This window comes from Pseudochaenichthys georgianus, chromosome 10, assembly GCF_902827115.2.
Source record: "Pseudochaenichthys georgianus chromosome 10, fPseGeo1.2, whole genome shotgun sequence".
NCBI lineage: Eukaryota > Metazoa > Chordata > Actinopteri > Perciformes > Channichthyidae > Pseudochaenichthys > Pseudochaenichthys georgianus.
This window is the reverse complement of record NC_047512.1, coordinates 20,096,688-20,121,079: the sequence shown is the minus strand read 5'-3', so window position 1 is coordinate 20,121,079 and position 24,392 is coordinate 20,096,688. Positions and strand designations below refer to the sequence as shown.

Below are 24,392 nucleotides of genomic sequence, written 5' to 3'. Positions count from 1 at the left end.
TTTGTTGCCCCCCAGAGAAAAGCTGCTTAGAGCGGAAAGGAGATTACATATAACCAAATATACAAAACACTGCAAAGCCTATTTCACCCCTGCCTATGAAAACATAAACAAACACCTATTTTGAGACCCGAGTCTGCATATAGATTTGGGTATAAATCTGACCCGACGCTTTCATCCGCACATAAATACAGTACTTACTTACAGTATTTTCTCTTAAATGGTCTGTAAGAGCCTGAAGCTTTACTTAGAGGGGGTTCAATCCTCTCACATTAACAGTAGTTCAATCACTCTCACACACACCGCCTTGATCCAACCCATACATTCATATATAATAATAAAAAACTCTATAAGCAAGACCTGTAACCATTCACAGAGCAAATGGTTGGCCTCTGGCTCTCAAAACGGTTGAATTTGTATAACTATGTCTGTAAAACCCAGAGGGAGAGACAGACACAGGTGACCTTTGGGGGAGGGGAGGTCACCGGATGGGGTCACTGAATGTAATCTTTAAATGACCAAAGCAAGGACTCAGCCGCCTGGGGAATACATGGCTGCAGCTCGGCCACGCTCAGCCGTTGAGTGTGTGAGAGACAGAGTGAGTGAGAGACAGAGACAAATGTCTCATTAACCTCCACACATGCTCAAGGCATCTTTCTGTAGGCCTTAGTGAGTGATCGGGCACAAACCCAGTCTTCATTCATTCATCTGTGTAAAAACACTTTTTGTAGATCAGATGAAGCAATTTGAGGCTTCCGCACTCTGAGACAATGAAACCAAGCAAGGACGTACCTACCAAAGTTAGTGACTTTAGCATCAATGTAATGTATTGTTTGTGTAACTACCCCTTTATTGCATCTCACAAAGGAAACATTGCCTATATAGTGGATACATGTCATGACAAAACTAGAGGAACTTTAGTGGATATGAAGTTATTTAACTCATAAGTTTCAGTTGATTAAAAATGCAAAAACAAAAGAATAAGACGGTGGATTTTGGAACCATCACTCAAATGAAATTAAGAGAGAAATGTTTTAGGGCTGATGTGGAGGTGAGGACTTTTCAAGCATAGAGGCATGAGCATATTGTTAAGATGACAAACTGTAAATCTTTAACATTAAACAAAGATGGACAGAAGGAAAAACAATGTGTTGGATACTTTTAAGGACTATTGTTAAAAAAGGACTTAACTGCAGAACAGAACGTTTTCAATTCCAGGCTTGAAATTGGGTTTTTCTGCAGGTTAGCACAAGGACCAAAAGACTCATGTACTCACATTTAGATGTTGCATTGTAAACACATGCCATGAGAGGAATGGCATGATGACATAACTGCATACATCAGGGGAAAATATCTGCAAATATAGGGCACATGGTGAAACATGCTGACAGCAACACTTTTATCAAAAATCTATTTGCAATGATGTCCAAATCCATTTCAAGGCATCCTTTGTATGTTGACCCTGCCCCCTGGTGTCTGGAAAATAATGGTGCAACAACAGGAGATGGTACTGAACAAGGCAATATTTGACATACGTGTACAATATTTTATTTCACTTTGCAAGAACAGGGTGGGAAACTATAGCTTCTTTAACAACATGAACTTTCCATTTTACACCACATCAAAGTTTGAGGAGATGGGCATACATACAGTAAGCACCATTTTGAAGGAACAGACATGCTATCCTACATTTGCATGCCACATGTCTAAATCTAATACCAACTATACTTTCTTTATTAGCTGTGTGAAAAACATTATTTTGTAGATCATTCAGTTCGTAATGAACAGGTGCTTGGGTCTGTATAGTTACTTTTCAATGAGAAGAAAAGCATCATTGTAAGATCGTGTCATCTTTGAGAAGGTTTTTTCTTTACATCAATAGATATTTCATCATATTTTCATGGATGATTATATCCATCCATTTAATACACCTAATACAAAGCTTTCCTTTTGAGTGTGACCCATAATTATAAGATTGAATCATAAAATAAAATAAAGACACTCAAAATGTATTTTGACCATGTATTAAATAAATATAATACAATTTGATGGTGCTTTTTTTTTTTACTTCACATCAAGTATGAAAAAACCCGAATCCTTGAATGGGGAAATAGGCGGATAGGCAACTGTGAAAGAAGAAAATAAAGTGCAGAGCCATCACTTTTTAAACGTTTTCAAATGGGATTAGGGGCTATCTCGGGTTCCTGCTGTTCGTCCATGTAGTAGGGGTCTCCTTGGTGGACTCTGTGATTGTGCACCCTCAGGTTCCCTCTGTGGGCAAATCTCTTCCCACACTCTGTGCAAGCAAAGGGTCTCTTCCCCATGTGAACGTCCCGTTGGTGGGCTCTCAGGTTCCCACTGCGGGCAAAACGTTTCCCGCACTGGGCGCAGCCGAAAGGCCGCTCCCCTGTGTGTGTGCGAGTGTGCACAGTCAGCTCAGAGGGGGTGAGGAAACTCTTGTCACAAAACTGACAAGGATGCAGTCTTACTCCTGTGTGGCGTAAAAGGTGTCTGCGCTGGTGGGAGGGGTAGGTGAAGCACTTGGTGCAGTATGGGCAGGTGTACGGCCGTCCATTCGCTGCAGCAGGAGCTGGAGGATGGCTGAGAGTGTGTGTGTGTCGCAGAGCCAGCGACTGGGAATTGGACTGTGTTCGGAGAGGGTCTCTATTGCCAAAAGTTGAAACCCGCCGTGTGTGATTGACGGGGCCTCTCCCTCCCCTGTCATCTCTGGGTCTCCATGGAGATTCCCCAGGTGGGGCTTGAGGCTGAACCTGCCGTGCCCCCGGGCCCTGCACAGAGTTCTGATGGGAGATGTGGTTCTCAGGCTCCTGGTCCAGAAAAGGGAAGGAGCTATCGTCTTCTTCGTTGCTGGTCTCGTCAGAGCCAAAACCCTGTCTGAAGCAGAGTGTGTCTGTGCCGGCGCTGCTGCCAGCTGGACCAGAGCAGTTGGTGCCTTCGGCCTGCAGGTTCTCCAGACCGGACACCCCACCTTTGGTGCCGTCCAGCCCTGGTAACCACTCCCCTGGTTGAGCTAGCCCAGGGTCAGGTCTGGGGGAGCAACGTCCGCTCTGGGAGATGGAGAGGAAAGGGGTGGAGGCTTGATCCCGGACAGATCTGTGATCTGCACCGCCCTGATCCCAGTGAGACACTGCAGGGATTAGGAAGAAGGGACAAGTGGTATGGTCACTACCGTGTAGAATTATAATTAAACAAGCATTTTTTTATTTATACATTAACACATTTTCAGCATTATTATCATTTACACTGTTGTTATAGATTTGTTATATACATATTTTTTTATTTAAATGTTTCCATATTTATTAGTGTTACGTATAGTAGCATAACACAAATATTTAACTTACTTATTTCTTACTAATAAATTATATTCCAGAATACGAGCAATCCAGTAGTATATAGACCTAATGTATACCTAATGTTCCTCATAGGGACAAAGTAGTTCTGATCTTACATTTAGCCTTGGCTTGTGTAGCAGACAGGGTATGTATCTTCCTCTGTTCTCCAGCAGCAAGCGTTACCTCTGGGACTTGGACTGCCACAGACCCCCCTGTAGGTTGTGATCCAGCACGCTGTGAGCAATAAGCAACACAGATCTGTAAGACACAAAAAAGCCAAAAGCAAATGTCACTTTATTCGGGCTGCAGATATCATAATAGCTTCTTAACTTCAATTTTTAGGACATCTGACTTTTAAATAATTGAGGACAGGATCTGACCTCATGTTTTACTGAAGCTCCATCCTGGCCTGTGACCTCTTCTTTCATCCCTCTGAGGCTCTGACTGAGTCTTTCCACTGGGTCCAAATGAGAAGACAAATCCTTTCCCACATTTAGTCCTGTGTAAGAAAAGTGTAGGTGGTCAGTGCATCAGTTAAGTGACAGGAATGAGAACTTGATTACAATTGGGGCTTATCCCCCTGCAACAATGCAAAGGATAGGGATATTTAGAAGAAGCACCAACATCTTGTCCTTCGGTAAAGTAGTAACACTATAGTGTAAAAAACTCTGTACTCTATAATTGATTATATTTTGTATTAACAATCTTCCAGTTGTTATTTCAGACACAAGTTGGTATTCTCCTCTGAGGTGTAGTGGAAAAGAAGTATGCATCTTGAAATAGCAAGATAATAACAAGTACCTCCACATTTTCCATCAGTACAGCACTTGATTAACTGTAGTTTACTTAGTTATTTCACCAGCTATACATTAAAAAAAGATGGAATGGTTTGACATGATACAGACTTGGTTACAAGATGATACCACTCTACCAGTGCACTGTCATTAGCATTTTTCTGACCCAAGTAAGTTTTTATGAAATTCTTAAATACCATGTGAGCTGTATTACCTGATATATTGGGGGTCTGCTGCCCCGTGCTGCCCTCTCTGTCTCCTGATGACAGCTCCCCTTCCTCGCTCCCTCCAACCTTACGCCTCCTCTCCACTTTCTCCAGCCTGCCTCTGAGGATGGAGATCTCCTCAGTTTTCTGCGCTAGCCCCGCCTGCTGCTCACACAGGCTGCTCTCAAAGATCTTGGCGATCTCGCAGACAGCAGCAGCCAGCAGGGAGTCCATGACGGTGGCCAGCTGAGCTTGGAAAGCACTCCTCACCGTCTTCATTGTGCTTTGTTTCAGGAAGGATGTTTTAATGTCAGCGAGGGATTGACACCAAGGTTTTATTCAATGGTTTGCCTCCAGTGGCAGTCGAGGACGATGTGTCTACAGCGATGTGCACTCTTCTACCCTGGAACTATGAACTGCCACACAATGTTGCCATGCTAAGTACCTAGGCCATTTCTATTATTAATATATGGCAGCAAGTTGCTTTTATAGTACAATCTGATTGTTATTAAAAAATCTGCTGTGCGGCTGTTTTAGATATTTCAATAAAGATGACAATGGTGTCCAGGCTTTATTTGTTGAGCTAACGCTAAAGCAGTAATGACAAACAACGTGGTGCAATGCAGTAAGCCGGTTTGTTTAGTTGATGAGCATTAACACAATTACAATTTAAATAGCTACACGAAACACTAACAACTAACAAGCTAACGTGTAAACAAGGGAGCCAACGAAGCGTGCCAGTGCTAGCCTGTGTATAGTCCAGGTGCTAGTTCAAGCTAGCTAACTGTTTACCGGCAAAGGAAACAACCAAAGAAGCTGGTCGACTCTGCAATGTATCTCAACCGAAAGCGACCAAATAGCTTATCTGGCATAAATTAAATCCATGAAACGATGCAGCGACTCGGCGTCCAACTAACTAGCAGGTTGATATCATATCTGTGATGTAATGGTTGCAAGTCTCGCGATAACAAAGATGAGGATTCAGGAACTGCAGAAATCAAAGAGCCAAAATAAATGTCAATTATGTCATATACATTGTTGTGATGAATTCCTGGACTGAAAACAACTCGGCTGCTCCCCTTAGAAAGACCAATATAAAGAATACATTTAGAAACGGGTAAAAATAATAATAATGAAAGTATATCTATGTTATTATGGAGTAATTCATGATACAAGACCATGTGCTTGTGTAACAGAGGTTGGTGTAAAATCCGGGTTAAATTGGAGAATTACGCCATCTGGTGTTACAAACGCGTGCCTGCATTACTGTAGCTTTGTTACCGCAATTGATTGTGGGAGATTCTCATGATGTCGGTGGACAAACCATGTATGTTATTATTTTATTAGGACGTCCTGTTGTTTGTTTAGTTTAATGCTCACAGCAACATGTTTTTTGTGTGATTGGCTATGTGTGTTATATGATTTATTAATGTGATCATCAATAGCTAATTTGAGCTAATAGGCTAACGTGAGCGTGGTGCTATCTCGGAGAACGCAGCTCATGTGTTCTTTGTATGTGTCCATTGAAACGCAGGTATGTGAGTTTTGTACACGTTTGTTATGTTTAATGTTTCACATTGTTTATGAAAATACTACCACTATACGATCATTGATGTGTTGTTGATTATTAGACACTTATTTTGTAAAGGAGATTTTGATAGCACGTGTGGATCTGTTGAGAAACGCAGCTCACGTGTTCTTTGTATGTGTCCATTGAAACGCAGGGAAATAAACTGAAGTAATCACCAGCTCTGAGTGGTCTGTTGCCGAGGGGACACTACACCGGGGTTACACATGCATACAATTAAATGTACTTTAGTAACCCCTTATGGTAATTTATTGTTCTGTTGTTTTTTATGTGTGAGCCTTGTCCTTGTATCGCTGTCTTTCATGTTGTCTTTGAAAATATACACTAAAATCTAAATAAAAAGTTCAGTGACGAAGTAGTACAACTACCTCGTTGTTATTGCCAAAAAGATATGCAAGTCAAGGTATACAGTAAATATTTTAATGGGTTATTGCTGACAATGGTCATAGATAGCAACACTTGTAATAACTTTAAGAACATAAAAAGCAATAGTTGTGTAAGATCTCCCACCATGTCAATATTAACAATTAATACAACACAGTTACAAATGTTAAATATATATATAAAAAAATCGTTGTTTTTTTCGGACTCAAGCACGGGATAAAATATCAACATAACGTTGAAGTCTTCACCAGTGTAATCTTCTTACATATCTGTCAGGTAACAAGAAAGATTTAAAATGTGTCCTTCAAATTCAGCAAAGCTGAGTGCAAAGGTTTTGTCTAAACAACTAAAAACATTAACAGAAACTATTGAGGCAATAAGAGTGTTTAAACAATGTATTTTCCAATTCTGCTTGAACTTCATATAACACAACAAAATCGCGAATAAGGCACTCAGTAAAAAATACTTAAAAATACACATTGAACAAAATTTGGTGAGATCTTTTTTTGCTCTTTAGTATGACATCACAGAATGTGACAATGAACTTGTGATGGTGAATACCAACATGTTAGTATGAGTTATATAGTGATCGTATCACTCTCAAAAACAAAACCTACAAAAGATTAAATGCAGGTCATCCTTGATAATGAATGACAACATCCAGCGTTTCAATGTCCACAGACAGGTGATGCTAACTTTATACTGGCGTATTATGTAACCGCTCCATATGGTTCCTGAGGCATGCTCTATGGACGAAACTTTTCCCACAAACCTCACAGGAACAACTATGATCTTTCCCACAGATCAAGACATGCTTATTGTACCTAGCCATTGAGGGAATCGTTTTCATGCACTTTGCACACTTGCGTCTCCTCCTCAAACACATTTTCCCGTGCTCGCTTAGCTGTGCTCTATTACTAAACCTTTCAGAACAACCTTTACATTCAATGGGCATCTCTCCTGTGTGGGTGGAAAAGTGCTCAATCAGCCCGTGTGTGTCTGTGAAGGGCTTCAGGCACAACCGGCAGATGAAGCCCTCAGGGGAGCGTGTGCCCATTGTTTCCCATATTAAACTTGGGCTTGTGTCTGGAATGTTATCCCTCTGAACATCTTCATGGTTGTTTGCATGACTTTTTTCTTTTTTTGGAGACTTCAAATCCACACAAATATCGTCCATATTCTCCAAAGGCATGGTCCATGCATTGCTTTCATTTGTCTCACTGGAAATGTTTTGTTCTTTGTGCATTTTCCGTTTGTGTTCTCTGAGTGCCTTTTTACTCTGGAATGGCTTCGAACACATGCTGCAAGGGAATTTCTTTTCACCAGCATGAACACACAAATGCTCCTCTAGTTTCAAACTAGTACGACATGTCTTGTTGCAGTGTACACAGGTTAGCTTTTTGTTGCCCTTATTCTGAGTAGAAGATTCACTGGGCCTGCTAGAGGAAGCTGTGCTTTCTTTTTTAATGATGACCTGTTGTGCAGTCAGGTTTTCTTCCCCTAAAGACTCAGGTTTTGGAGGGTTAGTGGATCGAGCTTTTTTTGCCAACAAGTTCTTGAGTTTTATGCAGGATGGTTTATGCAACTTTAGAGCACTTGGAAATGGGAACTCTCTTTTGCAACCTTTGCATTTCTTGTGTGATCGTATATGCACACTTCGGCCAAACATTGTGTCAAATGCCTTCTTACAATACCCGCAAGAGTACTTTTTTTCCCCGCCGTTTTTTACAATCTTTTTTTCTGTAGACTCAATTGTTTTTTTATTTTCTTCTCCTTTGATCTTCTTTGTATGTTTTTGCTTTTTTCCTTTTACATTTCCCCCCCCTTTTCCTAGACCTGTACCGATTGTTGTGTCAGTATGCACCTGCTTTATGCCTGAGAGCAATTGTTTTATGTCGTTTCTCAGTGTTGAATGTTGAGTTCCTTGGTCATGTGTTGGTATGGTTTTGTCCTGCGTGGTTCTCTTATTTATTAAGGTAACTGTAAAAAGAAAATAGTAAACTGAATGAAAAAGCAGAGATGACACGATTACACCACAATAAAAAAGTGGAAGAAAAGAGAATTGGTAATGCCAGCATTTGAAAGCAGATACAATTTACAGCAACACATTTTATTAGAATCATTGTCCTAGAAGCTAGAAGGTATAAAGCTAGAGGGCGGATAAACTTTAACTTGAACATGATTTTTGTAAATCAACTACCATCAATGTATGGCTTACAGAGCATTCAATTTGAGATCTTACTTCGCAAATTTACAAAGAAACAATTCCTATTTACAAAGAGAGCCTTTGAAATCATGAAATGGGTATCAGTGAATGTAACATCTAAATTCTGACAAGTATAATTTACAGCACAAATGAATAAAATGACACAAACCTCTCTTGGATCTCCTGACACCCTTTGCTCTCTGGTTGGAGTCAATGTCACGCTGATACACCTAAAACAAAGATAAGTAGTATTTTGTTGGTTATATCTTCAGGGATTAACAATGCAAAAGAAAAATAAAGTTCAAAAATAATTAGGAACATGCAGAGCTATGTCTTCAAACGCAGCAAGTAATGAGATGAACTTTGAATGTTTTGAGACTTTCAATACCTTTGTGAATATTGTAGCTCTTTATAAAACATGCGATAACTGTTGTATAGAATTTTCTATATGCCCATTTAGTTTTAGTTCTATAGTCTTCTTATTTATTCCCTCTCCTCCTCTCGAGGCCATAGGGCTTTAACATTCTTTCTCCACAGCTGTGTATTGGTATGACCCTGGTAGTTGCTTCAGCAAGCCCAAAACATTCATAAAACAATCTCTTCTTTAGATAATAACAGGACCAAGCACAGTGTCAGAGAGCAGGAAGGACATCCAGGAGTGGAGTGCACCAGCTGGGCGTAAGAAAGTAGGTCTTAACTCTAACGTCGGGCTTAGCTACGTCCGACTTAGTGATTCGAATTTACACCGAGTGCACCAAACCTGACTAGTCTAGGTCGTAGCTGCGCCTGGTCTTAAGATGCGCATCCACGTGAATACACGCAAAACAGTTTGTTGCCAAGCAACACACGTCTACATCATTTAACACTCGAACTCCTCCATTCAGAGCAAGCTAAGACTTGGATAATGAAGTCATGGATAAGGGAAACCAAAAGAGAAAAATGACGCCCACACCCCGAAAAACAAAGAGGGATTTTACAGATCTTTTTTAAATCTCAATTTCATGCTAGTTCTCTAAATGTTATTTAATGTTCTTGTGTGTTTTTTTTATAAAATAGGCTATAAAACGGCCTAATGAAAATATGTGGTCACAATGGGAGCTTATTGAAATGCAATTGCAAAAAAACAGCCTTACAAATATACAGGGCTATAGGTTGTTTATTATGTGATTGCGGGTAAGTCGCCCACCGATATCTTCACGGATGCCAGGAGGATTTTGCTGCTTCTTCTTGTGTTGGTAAGTGAATATAGTTCCTAAGGCGGCGCTGGAGAGCCAAGGAAACTTGTCTAATAGCCCGACATGCAGTTGTGCGATGAACATTAATCATGCCTCCCACAGTATTTTGAAAGGCCCCGTTCGCGTAAAATCTGAGCGCAATCAGCACCTGCAAGGTTGGGGAGAGCGCAGCGTTTCTGTCTGATCCGTGCTGGAGTTGAGGGGGGATCTCCTCGATTAAATCAAAAAGGGCTTGTCTGCCGAAACGAAACCTCTATCAGCTCACTGAATAGATGTCCAGTGGGTTTGTTCGATCAAGGAGGACTCTCTCTTCTTAATGCCCTTTCGTTGTTAAACCTGTAAACAAGACGCACTGCCATAGTTATTTTCCTTTTTGCCTGTTTTACGTTACTATGGATACTAGTCTGTCTTTCCGATTTACGCCTGCTCCATACTAGGTGTAAAAGTTACACCCGGGCGCAACGCATACAGGGCTTAAGTCTAAGTGGTGCACAAGTCATAACTTTAGTTTGGTCTTAACCTTCGGTTCCACGTCGGACGTAGAGTTACGCCCAGTTGGTGCACTCCACTCCTGGAGTCTATCTTATCAGGTGGATAGCTCCCTGGAGCCGATCATTCTATACTAGGGGCGAAGCTGGCTTTGACTGGTTATCGAATGCTGATTATTATCTTAGGAATAGTTCAATATTGAGGAGACAGGAGAGCATGAGGAATTCCGAGTTAGTTGGGCAGAGGATGTGTCATTATTTGTATATTTGTAAATATTTCAATTCTCTGGCCGTAGCTTCCAATAAATCTCCAGTGTCTGACATCAACTCAAAGCTCTTCTGTGTGCTCCTTGTGTTCTTTGCTCCAATCCGTACATCACATATTGGATGTATCCAATGTTTACCATAGAATCTGCACAGAAGCTTTTTTATAAGCTTGGCTACCGTAAAAAAGGAAAATATTAAAAAGGAGTTCCTAAGTAAATGTTGTGTTGCTGGCTGTAAGATTTAGAAACATGCTATCAATATCTGATCCAGATGTGGTGTTAGATTCTTGTTTGATCAATCAAAATCCACACTGAACAACAACAGTGTCTGCGGACAACAGTTAGCCTATTTCCTTCCTCAACATAACTTTTTCCGGTTGTCTTTTTCTTAAATGGTTCCCAATTGTAAATTTAAATACTCCCCCCTCCAGATCAGCCTTTCAGTTACACACCTCCTGCTTGATGGAAATCTGCGACAGAGGAATGGACAGCCGGCGCAGTCTTACGCTGGGACATGCATATTCTTTCCTGGTTACGGTCTCACAGGCCAGGGGAGCACACCAGTCATCAGGTACTGCACAAAAACACGTATAAGACAAATATGGTTAGAATATGCCGTGCAATATTGTGATTACTAAGTACATGCAAAAGATAAAAGGCTTTTCCTTCCCTCACATAAACTTGCAACCTATACTCGGTACTGTACTTAAAGTTTAATGCAGTGTTTCCCCTATATACAAATAGCAGCGGCACCTTTACTGTATGTTCAATAAAAGGTGTATTTTGCTAAGTCTTGAGACATTAGCCTCATCCCAATACCCCTCCTCGACTCCTCTCTTCCCCTCCTCCGGGACTTGACCCGGAAATCGATCAAGACACGCCATTTTGAAGGATTTCCCAATAGCTGAAATGCACACAGAGGAGTCGAGGAGGGGTGAGGGAGGAGGGGTGCGGAAGGAGACGAAAGGGAGGATACACGCGAGCAGACTATGCAGAAGTGTTTTCACTACTCGCGTATAAAAGCCCCGCCCCCACCTTCACAGCTGGTCCATTTCAACAGAGGAAAACCAACAACTGGAAGATGAGTGGAAAAGTGTCACATAAATGTATAAGTGCTCACAGCTTCGTGGGAATTATTATGTGCAATTCATTTCTAAAAGGCTTTCAGATTACTATAATTATTTTTTTTTTTAAATGTAGGCTACATTTTACACCAAAACGGAACACAAAAGCAGGACCAACCATCATACATTGAATTCCTTGACCAACAAGAGAAAGATTAATTCATTTAAATAAATATTTAACCAGAAATGGGCCGGTTCTAAGGGGTTATTCAGTTAAGCCTGATGAGAGGGGATACAGCTGTGCACATGTCATCATTAACAGACGTCGTTTAAGAGTGACGTTTGAGTGAACGAGGACATCCCAATGAATACCTGAGGACTCCTCTGTCCTCGCGTCACCTCCTCGTGTCTCTCGCTCGCATCTTACGGCGGCGGAGCTAAGATGCAAGGAAGGGACGCGAGTGAGGGAAAGGAGGAGTCGAGGAGGGGTATTGGGATGAGGCTATAGCCACTGTATTTACTAGGTCTCAAGAGCCTTTCTTGTGCTGGCAGACACAGAAACATATTGGTGGGGCGCACTTCGCACACACTAAAAAAATCCACACGCTCCACGCTCACATTTTTCTGGGCCTGCGTGCCTTAGCAGTGCTGCTATGACTCCATCCTAGGGGAAACACTGTAATGCCTTTCACTCTGCAATGGTAACCCTCCAAAAATATATTGAATACAAACATTTCTCTTTTACAGTAGAAAGCAGCCTATTTTGGCAAGTTATTCACCTCATTTGAACACATTACCTTCAAAGTGAATCTCAGGAACATCATCTGTTGGTTTAGGGGCGTTCACAACATCTTCAGTTCCTCCTTTCTTCACCTCTGTTCCTCTGCTGCCGACACACTCAATTTCAGTCAACCTGATCTCTGCTCTCTGCAACTTCATTTTAAGTTGAGCAACTTCCTCTCCTTTATGCCCCAGCTCCATCTGATACTCATGTAGACTGTTCTCAAAGATCATCATTATTTCAAACACAGCTCTCCTCAGGGTGGAGTCCATGCTCGTGGTCAGCTGGGCCCTGAACCCTCTTATCAGGTCAGACATCTTTGAAGAAAGCTGGAAACAGGCTACAGATGTCCTAGATCCTCGAGTGATTCTGTACTGCTCCTTTTACACTCCCCCTAAAACGGATATACAAGAGATCAGGTTACAATTTAAAAATGTTATGAAATTGAACAACCCATACATTTGTGTTTACATGTTACATGTTTGCACATGGCAGAAATGTTCCTTTGGTTTGAATGTATACAAATCTGTTACTAAAAAGGGTAAAGTAAAACACAACCAAACAGGACACATTAGAATACATTTCTATAAAAACAATATACATTTGGTCAGTTTAGCATGGTGTATATTTGCGGGCTCTGGGCTCTAAAACCCAGGGGAAGAAATTCTTCCTTTCACAGCAACACAACTGCCTCATAGCTTTGAAGTAGGAATGGGAATTTGAAAGCAAATGTATATTCGAATATTCGACCCCCCAAAAAACGGTTAACCGGTTAACCGAAAAGTACATATCCTATAAAAAATAAAATGGGGTAAAAAATAAATAAAATAAGATTTTTTTTTCCCAATAATTTTTGGAAATAAATACATGTTCAAATAAGTGTAGAAACCAAGTCAAATTTGTAAAATGTATTGAACAGGGCCCAGGAGTTCAAAACTTTTAATCCCTATCTGATCAAATCAGATTTGGATTTTGGGGAGTTCAAAACCAAAAAAACAGGATTAGGATCACTTTGATATCCGATCAGATCAGGAAATCCAATCCAAACTTTAATCTGGATCAAATCTTTAAAACGGGTAGTTCAAACCGACAACACAGGTTTGGGATGAGTTTGATCCCAAAAAACTGGATTATCCTGATCCCACCAGAGGGGTGGATTTCCAGTGGATTACCAGAGCGAAATGTACTGTACAATTTATTTTAAAATATGTTTCAATTTAAATTAGATGGCAAAGTTTGTTAACTGAAATAATACACAATTTTTAGCCTTCATGGTAAATACATATTTTTGCTCACGTTTTTGGGGTCTATTTTGTTTTCAACCAAATGTCGATGACATAAATGTTTATGCTCATAAAAGTATCAGAGCAAAGATTGTCAATCACAAATGTAATTTAGATTAAAGAAAAAAATCTTCAACAAAAAAAAAGTCCATCATCTGTCATCACCTTTCAAATAAAAAAAATTAGGGCTGTCAGTCGATTAAAATATTTAATCGCATGATTGTCCATAGTTAATCGCGATTAATCGCACATTTTTTATCTGTTCTAAATGTACCTTAGAGGAATATTTTTCAAGTTTTTAATACTCTTATCAACATATGAGTGGACAAATATGCTTTATCCTAATGTTTATTATAATTCTCATGAATATTAAACACAACAACCTCTGAACATTACAAATATTCGCCTCAATTCAATCAGGAACCTCTCATACAATAATACAATACAAAGTGTGTGTGTGTGTGTGTGTGTGTGTGTGTGTGTGTGTGTGTGTGTGTGTGTGTGTGTGTGTGTGTGTGTGTGTGTGTGTGTGTGTGTGTTGGATCGTTGTGCAACTCAAGGCATATGCTTGAACGGGAGCTGCCTGGACGCTGCAATCATGTTGCGCACTATGTTGCTGAGTGTAGGGGTGCAACAACTAATCGACTTAATCGATTAAAATCGATTACCAAATTAGTTGCCAACTAATTCAGTCGTCGATTCGTTGGTGATGTCATCACGTGCGTTTTACGTGCCGTTAAGCTACAACGTTATTGGTACTGGAGACATTTAAAAAATATATGTCATGTATTATTGATACAAAAACATTATATCGCAGTCTTAGTGTGGCCAGCTCGTTTCTAATATGTAAAAAGACAAACAAATGCGTCTATGATGTATTTTCGATCAGACGAGATCTCTCTCCCTGGTCTGTGTGGGAGGGGGCGGGGCAGTTTACACACACGCGGCTGCTACATGCAGCAACACACTGCGGAGATGGCGGAGAGAACGCCGCTCCGAGGTGTGGTTAAACTTTACCCATCTCGATGCTCGTTGCCAAAAGTGCAATAAGAGTTTAGCATGTAAGGGCGGTAACACGATCAATGTATCTAAACATTTAGCAAAAGTGCTCCACATCCAGACGGAGAAATGCACCGGATCGACTGTCTTTCTAGTAGCTCTGTAGCCCCGTCCACGAGTAACGTTTTCACGTCAGGTGTTCTGTATGCTAGCAGCAACACACGGAGTTAACTCAATTATATAAACATGGGGTAATGATTTGAGGTAACTGAATTAGTTAGTTTGTTAAAGTTTCAGCTATTCTGTTTACAATTCTGTCATCACATTATTTATTATTTGCTAAAACACTGTTGTTTATTTTGATGTGAAATATTATTTATTTAATTTAAATGAAAAGCAATGTTCATTTTGTAAACAATTTGTTTAGTTAATTTAATAATATGTATTTTTTAATCAAGTATTCATCTTTATTGTCAGGGTTCATACACTTTTTCACCAATGATTTTCAATGACTTTTCCATGACTTCTCAATGACCTTTACCTCATTTTCCATGACCAAAAGAAAATTACGACTGAAAATGGTTTATTTTAACATGGAACAGGAAAATAAGGTTTGCATATGAAACATGTTGTGCCTATCTAAAACAAGTCAAATAGTAGGCTTACTAGCTTCTACACGCTAAAGCAACTGTAGTCAGGGATGCAAACTTATCAGGTATGAAAAAGGTGACAAGGATCCGAGCCCCCGACCCCACAGAATATCGGCTTTAAAATTAGGAATAACAGGATTTTAGCAGTCGGAACAACTAAAGCAGCAGCGTTAATAATAACAGAAACGCCAAAGAGTCACATCTAATAGACATATATAAAAGCATTTATTTTAATTGTGTAGCAGTCAGTTTATAATTTTGGCAGCACTGTTGAGCATTTTGAAAATGTATTTTCATGCCTCTGTGCAAGGCTTAGTCTTTCTATCTTTATAGCCACTGGTGTAAAGTAACTAAGTTCATAAACTCAACAAGTACTATACGTGGGTACAATTTTGAGATACATATTTCAATGTTTTGCTACTGTGTACTTCTACTCCTCTACAGTTCAGAGGTACATGGTGTACTTCTCCTCCACTGCATGTATTTAATAGCTTCAGTTACTTCACAGATGTGGATGAATGATGTGAAATATAATCAAGTGTTGAATCAGACTTTAGTTCCACCTGGAGTAAATCCACAAGCAACCCTGCAGTATACAAAGTACTTCAGACTAGCTGCACCTTCACCAGCTTTGAGAACACTTTCATGATCAATCATTATAAAACACATCATATATATTATTCTGAAATGGACCAATCTGCACAACGACTACTTTTACTGTCGCTACTTTCACTATATTTTGACGAGAATACTTTTCTACTTTCACTTGAGGAACATTTTGAATGCAGGACCTTTACTGTAACAGAGTATTCCTACACTCTGGTACTTCTACTTTTACTCAAGTACAAGATCTGAGTACTTCTACTTTTACTCAAGTACAAGATCTGAGTACTTCTACTTTGACTACAATATCTGAGTACTTCTACTTTTAATTAAGTACAAGATCTGAGTACTTCTACTTTTACTCAAGTACAAGACCCGAGTAATTCTACTTTTACTCAAGTACAAGATCTGAGTACTTCTACTTTGACTACAAGATCTGAGTACTTCTACTTTTACTCAAGTACAATATCTGAGTACTTCTACTTTTAATCAAGTACTAGATCTGAGTACTTACTTCTACTTTTACTCAAGAACAAGACCTGAGTACTTCTACTTTTATTCTAGTACAATATCTATCCTTATACCACCTCTGTTTATAGCCAATAAAAAAAACGATTAGAAAACGAAGGCTAAAGCTAACGTTAGCAGATAGTGACAATGTATGCTAGCTAGCTCAACGATTCCTTAAATAATATTGCGACAGAAAAACGTTTCAGTTCACATCACGCTCTGCCGCTCTGCTCTGAACACCTGAACGGCCCGTTCTAACAGCTGTTCACCAGCGGAGGAGTCTGTGCCACAGTGACTCCGCACAGTTAACGAACGTACCGTAGATAATGTAGCTGACCTTCATCCCGGAGCAGCAGAGTGCAGCCGACAGGCAGGAAGACTCGAGCACACAGCTCGCGCTTCATATATTAAAAAATAACACCATGCGCGTCATGATGGCACATAACAGCTGGCGACCGCAGATTATTTCGGCGATTAGATAAAATGTAAATTAAATTTGACGCAACTTTAGTTACATTTCCATGACTTTTCCAAAACTTTGGGAAAAATATTGTTTTCCATAACTTTTCCAGGGCCTGGAATTTGCATTTTGAAATTCCATGACTTTTCCAGGTTTTCAATGACCGTACGAACCCTGTATTGTCTTCATTGTTAGTTTCCACATGCCTAAAACAACCTCAAGCTAAATCTAAAAGTTGATGGCTAAATAAGAGCGTTTGAGAAATTGTGCAAGGCATAATAGTCCGAATAGTCGATTAATCGTTTCATTAATCGATAGATTAATCGACTATCAAATTAGTCGTTTGTTGCAGCCCTAGCTGAGTGTGCTGACTTTTCGTACAATGTCCCACAGTCTGGCTTCCTGCATAAAGTCAAGTGCTCAGCGCAGTTGTGGCGAAATCTCGCTCCTCTGTTTTCATTTAAACAGCTCCTTATATCCGTTAGCGCAGCTAGCTAGCACCAGATGCTAACAACAACAATGCACGTAAGGTCTCTCTCTCGCTCGGGCCACACAAACACACACCCTCCCGGTCCTCCCGATGGCCAGTCGGTGCCTGCCAGTGAGCGTGGAAGTGTGGTCTGCCACAAGCGGGCGGCAGGAGCGGGGCTGTCAGCATCAGCTTGTAGATGGTATTTTAAACTCGATGCGCTCTGAAACTACGGGGCGGCCGAGGAAAAAAAACACGCATGCGTTAATCGCGTTAAAATAATTAGTGGCGTTAATTTTTTTTTTTGTTAACGCGTTATTAAAAAAATATAATTAGACATTATAGATGTCTCTGCAATGTGGTCTCTTGTCTTCCTTGTAGTATTTTTCATGTCCACTAGATGGCGCTCGGTAGGATTAAAGCACTGATATTCAGGATCTAGTCATCTTGAAAAATCGTAATCTGGATCAGGGTGATCCTATCCTGAATTGCTTTGAACTCCAGGGACAACATTTGGCCGACTTGTCTGATCCTGGATCACAAAAAATGGGATTTCAAAATCTGATCGGATCTGATTGAGATTAAAAGTTTTGAACTCCTGGGTCCAGTGGATTACCATAGCAAAAGTACTGTACAATTTATTTTAAAATATGTTTCAATTTAAAAATTAGATGGCAACCTTTGTTAACTGAAATAATACACAATTTTTAGCCTTCATGGGAAATACATTGTATTTTTTCCATTTTTGCTCACGTTTGTGGTGGCCTATTTTGTTTTCAACCAAATGTTGATGACATAAATGTTTATGCTCATAAAAGTATCACAACAAAGATCGTCAATCACAAATGCAATTTAGATTAAATAAAAAATATCTTCAACAAAAAAAAAGTCCATCATCTGTCATCACCTTTCAAAAGTAATTGCGGACAATAAATGTCTCTGTAATGTGGTCTTTTGTCTTCCTTGTGTTATTTTTCATATCCACTAGATGGCAATCGGTAGGATTAAAGCACTGATATTCAGGATCTAGTCATCTTGAAAAGTCGTAATCTGAATCAGGGTGATCCTATCCTGAATTGACCACATTGCAGACATCTATTGTCCGCAATTACTTTTGAAAGGTGATGACAGATGATGGGCTTTTTTTTGTTGAAGATATTTTTTATTTAATATAAATTACATTTGTGATTGACAATCTTTGTTGTGATACTTTTATGAGCATAAACATTTATGTCATCAACATTTGGTTGAAAACAAAATAGGCCACCACAAACGTGACCGAAAAATGAAAAAATACAATGTATTTACCATGAAGGCTAAAAATGGTGTATTATTTCAGTTAACAAACTTTGCCATCTAATTTAAATTGAAACATATTTTAAAATAAATGGTACAGTACATTTCGCTCTGGTAATCCACTGGAAACCCACCCCTCTGGTGGGATCAAGATAATCCAGTTTTTTGGGATCAAATTGATCCCAATCCTGTGTTGTCGGTTTGAACTACCCGTTTTGAAGATTTGATCCAGATTAAAGTTTGGATTGGATTTCCTGATCTGATCGGATATCAAAGTGATCCTAATCCTGTTGTTTGGTTTTGAACTCCCCAAAATCCAAATCTGATTTGATCAGATAGGGATTAAAAGTTTTGAACTCCTGGGCCCTGGTGATCACAGTTTGACAGCTATAGGCCTACAGCTTTCATGTGCGGAGGCGATTCACAATCAGCCCAGATGTAGCGAAGACCCTCTCAGCTGGAACGGAGGTTGCGGGTATAGCAAGCTATAGCATGTATATATCAATTTAATTTGGCATAGTTTGACCTCTACACCACACTCACTAACCTGGTCGAAATATTTCCACACATTACTCCTTTTTGACGCCATGTCTGTTGTGTAGGACTCTTCTTAGAGTGTAAATAATTACCGGACTATGACTGGTAAGATATGTTGAATACCGGCAAAACTAAATCTCTCCTGTCAAAATGTCTATGTACTTTGCCGCCACACACGGTTGCCAAGCAGCGCTTATTGTTGTTTAGGCTGGCCACTCATGTGTCGTGAGTGTTGACAGGGGGCGGGGGAGCACGCTCATGAACTGTTAGCGCCGGAACCTCGCAACGGCTGCGGAGCGCCACATTTGAGGACCACAGATGGAAATTAGCTATTAGCTATAATCTGGCATATTGCATCTCTTCTCTTTGCTGTGATTAATGTTTTTGTATGCATGGTCCTTCTATAAATAAATATATATATATAAAAAAATGTGGGCCTAAAATGAGGTTTGAGTCTGCGTGATCTGCGTGTAGGGAGGGGCAGCAGCCATATCATTGGCTAGAACTAGCTAGATCTGATGGATTTGGACTAGGGGTGTAACGGTTCACAAACATTTCGGTTCGGTACGTACCTCGGTTTTTAGGTCACGGTTCGGTTCGGTACGTTTTCGGTACAGCAGAAACAATTATCACAAAACATAACATATATTTTTTTAATTATTATTAAACTGTGAATAATGTATTTATAAACATTAAGGTGCAGCATTTCGATGAACTGAAATAATCTGTATTTGAACTTTACTGTACTAGTACTCACAAAACATAAACTATTAGTTTTGGGTTTTTAATTATTATTAAACTATGAATATTCACTCAAATAAATATAAAATATAATAAAATAAACATTATGGTGCAGCTTTTCGATGAACTGAAATAATCTGTATTTGAACTGTACTGTGCTAGTACCTAAGCAGCCAGTTTGACATTATGACTTGCTTGTCATTGTATTTTCATGTTTTTTTAAAGAAAGATTAACTTGTCCACATTGCTTGCCGAAAGGGCAGATCTGCTGGCACTAGCAATGTCTCCTGCTGTGGAGAAAACCCTCTCGCTAGGGACAGAGGTAGCAGATACAGCCAGGTAGCGCTTTGCTAACATGGCAACATAAGGATATTTGCCGTTTGTAATAGCTTTGGCTCGGTCTGAACTTTTTGAAAGTGGTGGAGGCTTACATGCTAGTGGGAGTTGGGTTTGCACTTCAGTCTTTTGGTACCGGTGATATTCACGTTCGGGTGATGCCTTTTCAAATGAGTGCATGTGCAAGTTTGATGTATTGCCAGCCGCATAACCAATTTTAGTTGAACAATGCCGACAAACAGCTTTGGTTCGGTCCACCTGTCTTTGTCCGTCATCCTTGTACGTAACTGCGAAACCAAAATGTTCCCAAACCGGAGACTTCAATGATGCTGGAGGATTTTCGAGCTCAACTTTATCTGCGTTCGTTATTTCGACAGTTCCTCAAATTACTGACTACATTTGAACGCATCCCTGTGACCAGCTCTCATAGCATGCCTCTCGTCCAATTAAATGACTTGCTCGCTCTATGACGCGTTGAACACAATGGGAGCAAATTACTCTGAATGCTGCGACGCAGCACCTGAGATTACTTCCAAGAAGTTGTTCACGTTCTCAATTTTTTACGTTTAACGTTATATTCGTTCGGTACACACGTGTACGAAGGGCCCGTACCGAATAATTTTGGTACGGGTACGTGTACCGTTACACCCCTAATTTGGACACAAACACGAGTGAAGTATAACCGAACGCGAGAGAGAGGGATCAGCACCTGCAGCTCTGCCCGCTGCGAGGGACCGGTGAGCGGAGCAAAACACACCTTTAGATGTCAACTAACACATTTAGCTCAGGGTTTCCGCTAGGATTTTTTCTCGCCGGTCAAATGTCCGGGCAGAATTTATTTTACCGGACAAATTTGAAACTTACCGGACATATTTCAATAATAATAATAAGAGTTGTGTAGCAGAGTTTCCGTTAGCAGGTAATTACCGGACTATGAGCAGATATGCTTCAGTTTAAAACTCAGTTCACAGGGCTCATTTTTATATTGCTTCAGTTTATAATCGTAACAGATCGAAAAATTCAGATTCATTTTTCAATAAATTATTCCACAAACAACAAAAAACATAATTATTACATTCAAACAAACTACTTGTAGTAGATAACGTACATTATTCAAAAGTTTACATTACATTTGAATAATAACACGGGAGAAACGGATCCTCTCTTTTCCCCTCTCTCTCTCCTGACAGCACGTCAGTTTCTCATGCAGCTCCCGCAGCTCGCTAAACAGAGGGCGGGGCTTCAGGTGATTATGCAGAGCTGCGTGTCTCGGTCAGACTCAGCAGTTGATCTGATCTCTCTCTCGCGTCCGGTTAAACTTCACTCGCGTTTATGTCCATATCAATCAGATCTCCTGATCGGCCTTTATAGAGAACACCGATCAAACTATTAAGAGTGAATATCGGCCGATAATGACCGGCGGCCAATCGATCGGAGCCTCCCTAATTATTACCAGACATTTTGACCGGCAGGTTTTGAATTTACCGGTTTTTAATAAATGTTACCAGCTAAAAACCGGTAATTACCGGCTAACGGAAACCCTGATTTAGCTATGGCACTGTCGTGTATATATATATATACATTGAATTATTCAATTTGATAATATGTAATCAACTTATTCATCCCTCCCAAAAATAAAATAAAAATGTTTTTATAAAAATATTCATAACTCATATTCGAATACATGAATAATTATTCCAATACCTGAATAATTTCGAATATTCGATTAATCGTTCCCATCACTACTTTGAAGCATGAAGTACCCGGGCATAGGTGACTTTCATTGAAATGTATCATAAATCTCCTTTAATTATATATTACATATATATATATATGTCATTATTATAACTTTTGATTTTCTACTAAATGTTCTGAAGCTTTCAACAAACTGGTTGTCATATTGACCACTGTCCGGAAAATTATCATACGGAATGGATGTTACCGGTTATAATTAGTTGAGTAAAGTTGGAACGATATTGGCAGATACAGATTTCACGGATCAATAACTCATAAACAAAACGTTGTTCAGACACAAAGTACGTCTCCTAAGTACCGTGGTAAGGTTGACAACGAACTACAATCACATTTTGATCAAAAAAAGCCAATACGTGCCGTCCTCCAAACTGGACACATTACATTGGTCTCTATCTGCAGCCGGAGAAGAAATTAGTGCAAATTAGTCTGCAAAGTGCAACTCCGAAAAAAGAGAATACAATAATATTCAATAACGTTACTATTATACAGTACATTCCTACCAAACTCACTACACACATCAATAGTCTCCTGATGGTTGGACTACAGCAGAGAGTTTGGAAGAATGTGCTTCTGAATAATTTTGGTGAATATTTATAGTGTAAAATCTTCAATAAATATGGTATAATCTTCAATAACGTCACTATTATACAGTGGAGTGCTACCAAACTCAACACACATCAATAGTCTCCTGGTGGTCAGACTACAGCAGAGAGTTTAGCAGAATATGGTTTGGAATAATTTTGGTGAATATTTATAGTGTAAAATCTTCAATATGGTATAATCTTCAATAACGTTACTATTATACTGAATAATTAACATGTTTCTACTTAACCCCCGTCTAGCCACCGATCTTCAATAGCCTCTAATGTAGAATTTGATTGACTAAAACCTTCCCTTTCTTATGTCTTTTCCTGTACAAAGTGATTGCTTTTCTGTTGTAACCTTGTCAGAACTTGTACTACATTGCTGGTGCAAGACTGTCCTTTCAGATTGATTCTGTTAAATGCTTTAAATATTTATAAATAACAACGTTGATTTAAACTTGTAGATTTGTCCATTTCTTACCAGATGTTGGAATTAAGTGTGGAATGTCCACCAAATGAAAGTGTTTAAATCATATGATGGGGACATGTTTCCATCGAAACACATAACGGTACTGTAACGGTTTGGATACATCAAACCCATGCAAGCATTGAGAGGACCGTCAGGAAATAGCGCCATGTGTTGTCGTTAAAACGCCTCAATCTAGGTTTATGCAAAACAATCGGGTTTGACAATACTTTCGCAAGTGGTTTAAGAAGAAAACTCGGATGATATAACACATATTAGAATAACAAGCACGTTATCTTTTTTTAACCACATTGCAGCCAGTAGGCTACGCCATGTTCTTGAATTACTAACTACACAGTTATTCCTTTCGACAAAAGATAGGTTTCTGAAATCCACACATGTCTTTTGAATAAACACAACTAGGCGTTGTAAAAAAAAAAGGAAAGCCAAAATGGGTTACAAGCAAGTTAGACGTGTATATCAAATCCTCATGGCGGACAAATGAGATACTCACGGTTCGGGAAGAGGGGAGCTCCTGCCGCCTTTATGCGGTGATTTACCGGGTCCGAACCTCCGAAAACCTCACGACAGCAACAGTGAACACCGCCTCATCCACTGACAGCTAAATGCGTAATGTAGTTGTTTCTTGATAGTGAGTAGACATGTACTAACCAGTGTATGTTACGGGGAGATAACAAGATAACCATACGCCATTTTCACTCCCAGGCGGGAAGGAAATGTGACGTCGGTACTACGTCACTAAAGGAAAAGAACAAACATTATTTGGAGTTGGACCATATAGCAGGGGTCTTCAACTAAAATTCAACGAGGTCCAGTTAGAGAAAATCTCCCCATGCAAAGGTCCGGAACATCAAAATGTCTAACTTGCTTCATGAATTAGTGTGATATTGAAGTGACCTGTAGCTTTATCAACGTCTGCATGTAATCAACAACTGACTGCCAATCAAATAAGTACAATTCAAAAACAACAATATTTATTGTCAATTAACATTGAACTATACAGATATACAGTATACTCTCGGGCTGCATTTAGAAATAAAATAGAGAAAATAAATAAAATAGCTTTTGAAAATATGTGCATCTTAAAAGTGCTTAATTTTAGATAAATAAAATAAAGTGTAGCAGCAGCTTGAGAGTCCCTTTTTCTTTGTTAACCGTTTCACATCATGACTTAACAGTTTCAGACGATTATAGAACAATATCAGTCTTTACACGTCATAACAATTTAAAAATGTAAAAGTTTCTCTTTCTTTCCCTCTTATATTGCAGTCCCTCACTCACTTTTTTTAAATTCAGTGTGAGAATTGAGCTGGAGCTTGT

General features: G+C 39.6%; 2 protein-coding genes across 2 annotated transcripts; both read right to left on the bottom strand.

The window, feature by feature from the left end:
- Nucleotides 1–1,522: 1,522 nt before the first annotated feature.
- LOC117453374 (uncharacterized) lies at nucleotides 1,523–5,438 on the bottom strand. Its single transcript, XM_034092197.2, has 4 exons — nucleotides 4,359–5,438; nucleotides 3,731–3,849; nucleotides 3,467–3,608; nucleotides 1,523–3,145 (listed from the first exon to the last, which is right to left on the bottom strand). Exons 1-4 carry the CDS (start codon nucleotides 4,627–4,629, stop codon nucleotides 2,172–2,174), a joined length of 1,506 nt encoding a protein of 501 aa, XP_033948088.1. The 5' UTR covers nucleotides 4,630–5,438; the 3' UTR covers nucleotides 1,523–2,171.
- Nucleotides 5,439–6,336: 898 nt separating this feature from the next.
- Nucleotides 6,337–23,773, bottom strand: LOC117454226 (zinc finger protein 260-like). The gene is made up of 5 exons (XM_034093383.2): nucleotides 23,566–23,773; nucleotides 12,379–12,756; nucleotides 10,970–11,091; nucleotides 8,698–8,758; nucleotides 6,337–8,302 (listed from the first exon to the last, which is right to left on the bottom strand). The coding sequence occupies exons 2-5, from the start codon at nucleotides 12,677–12,679 to the stop codon at nucleotides 7,020–7,022; spliced, it is 1,767 nt and encodes a 588-aa protein (XP_033949274.1). The 5' UTR covers nucleotides 12,680–12,756; nucleotides 23,566–23,773; the 3' UTR covers nucleotides 6,337–7,019.
- Between the last annotated feature and the right edge of the window lie 619 nt (nucleotides 23,774–24,392).

What these genes read in the sequence shown, in the direction of transcription:
- LOC117454226 (XM_034093383.2), bottom strand. Translation starts at nt 12,679, where the DNA reads ATGTCTGACCTGATAAGAGGGTTCAGGGCCCAGCTGACCACGAGCATG. An exon ending in TCCTGAGATTCACTTTGAAG is followed by an intron (nt 11,092 to 12,378) that starts GTAATGTGTTCA and finishes GTTTTTGTGCAG; the next exon opens with TACCTGATGACTGGTGTGCT. An exon ending in TGTCAGGAGATCCAAGAGAG is followed by an intron (nt 8,303 to 8,697) that starts GTTTGTGTCATT and finishes TTCTTTTTACAG; the next exon opens with TTACCTTAATAAATAAGAGA.
- LOC117453374 (XM_034092197.2), bottom strand. Translation starts at nt 4,629, where the DNA reads ATGAAGACGGTGAGGAGTGCTTTCCAAGCTCAGCTGGCCACCGTCATG. An exon ending in GAGCTTCAGTAAAACATGAG is followed by an intron (nt 3,609 to 3,730) that starts GTCAGATCCTGT and finishes TGTGTCTTACAG; the next exon opens with ATCTGTGTTGCTTATTGCTC. An exon ending in TACACAAGCCAAGGCTAAAT is followed by an intron (nt 3,146 to 3,466) that starts GTAAGATCAGAA and finishes TAATCCCTGCAG; the next exon opens with TGTCTCACTGGGATCAGGGC.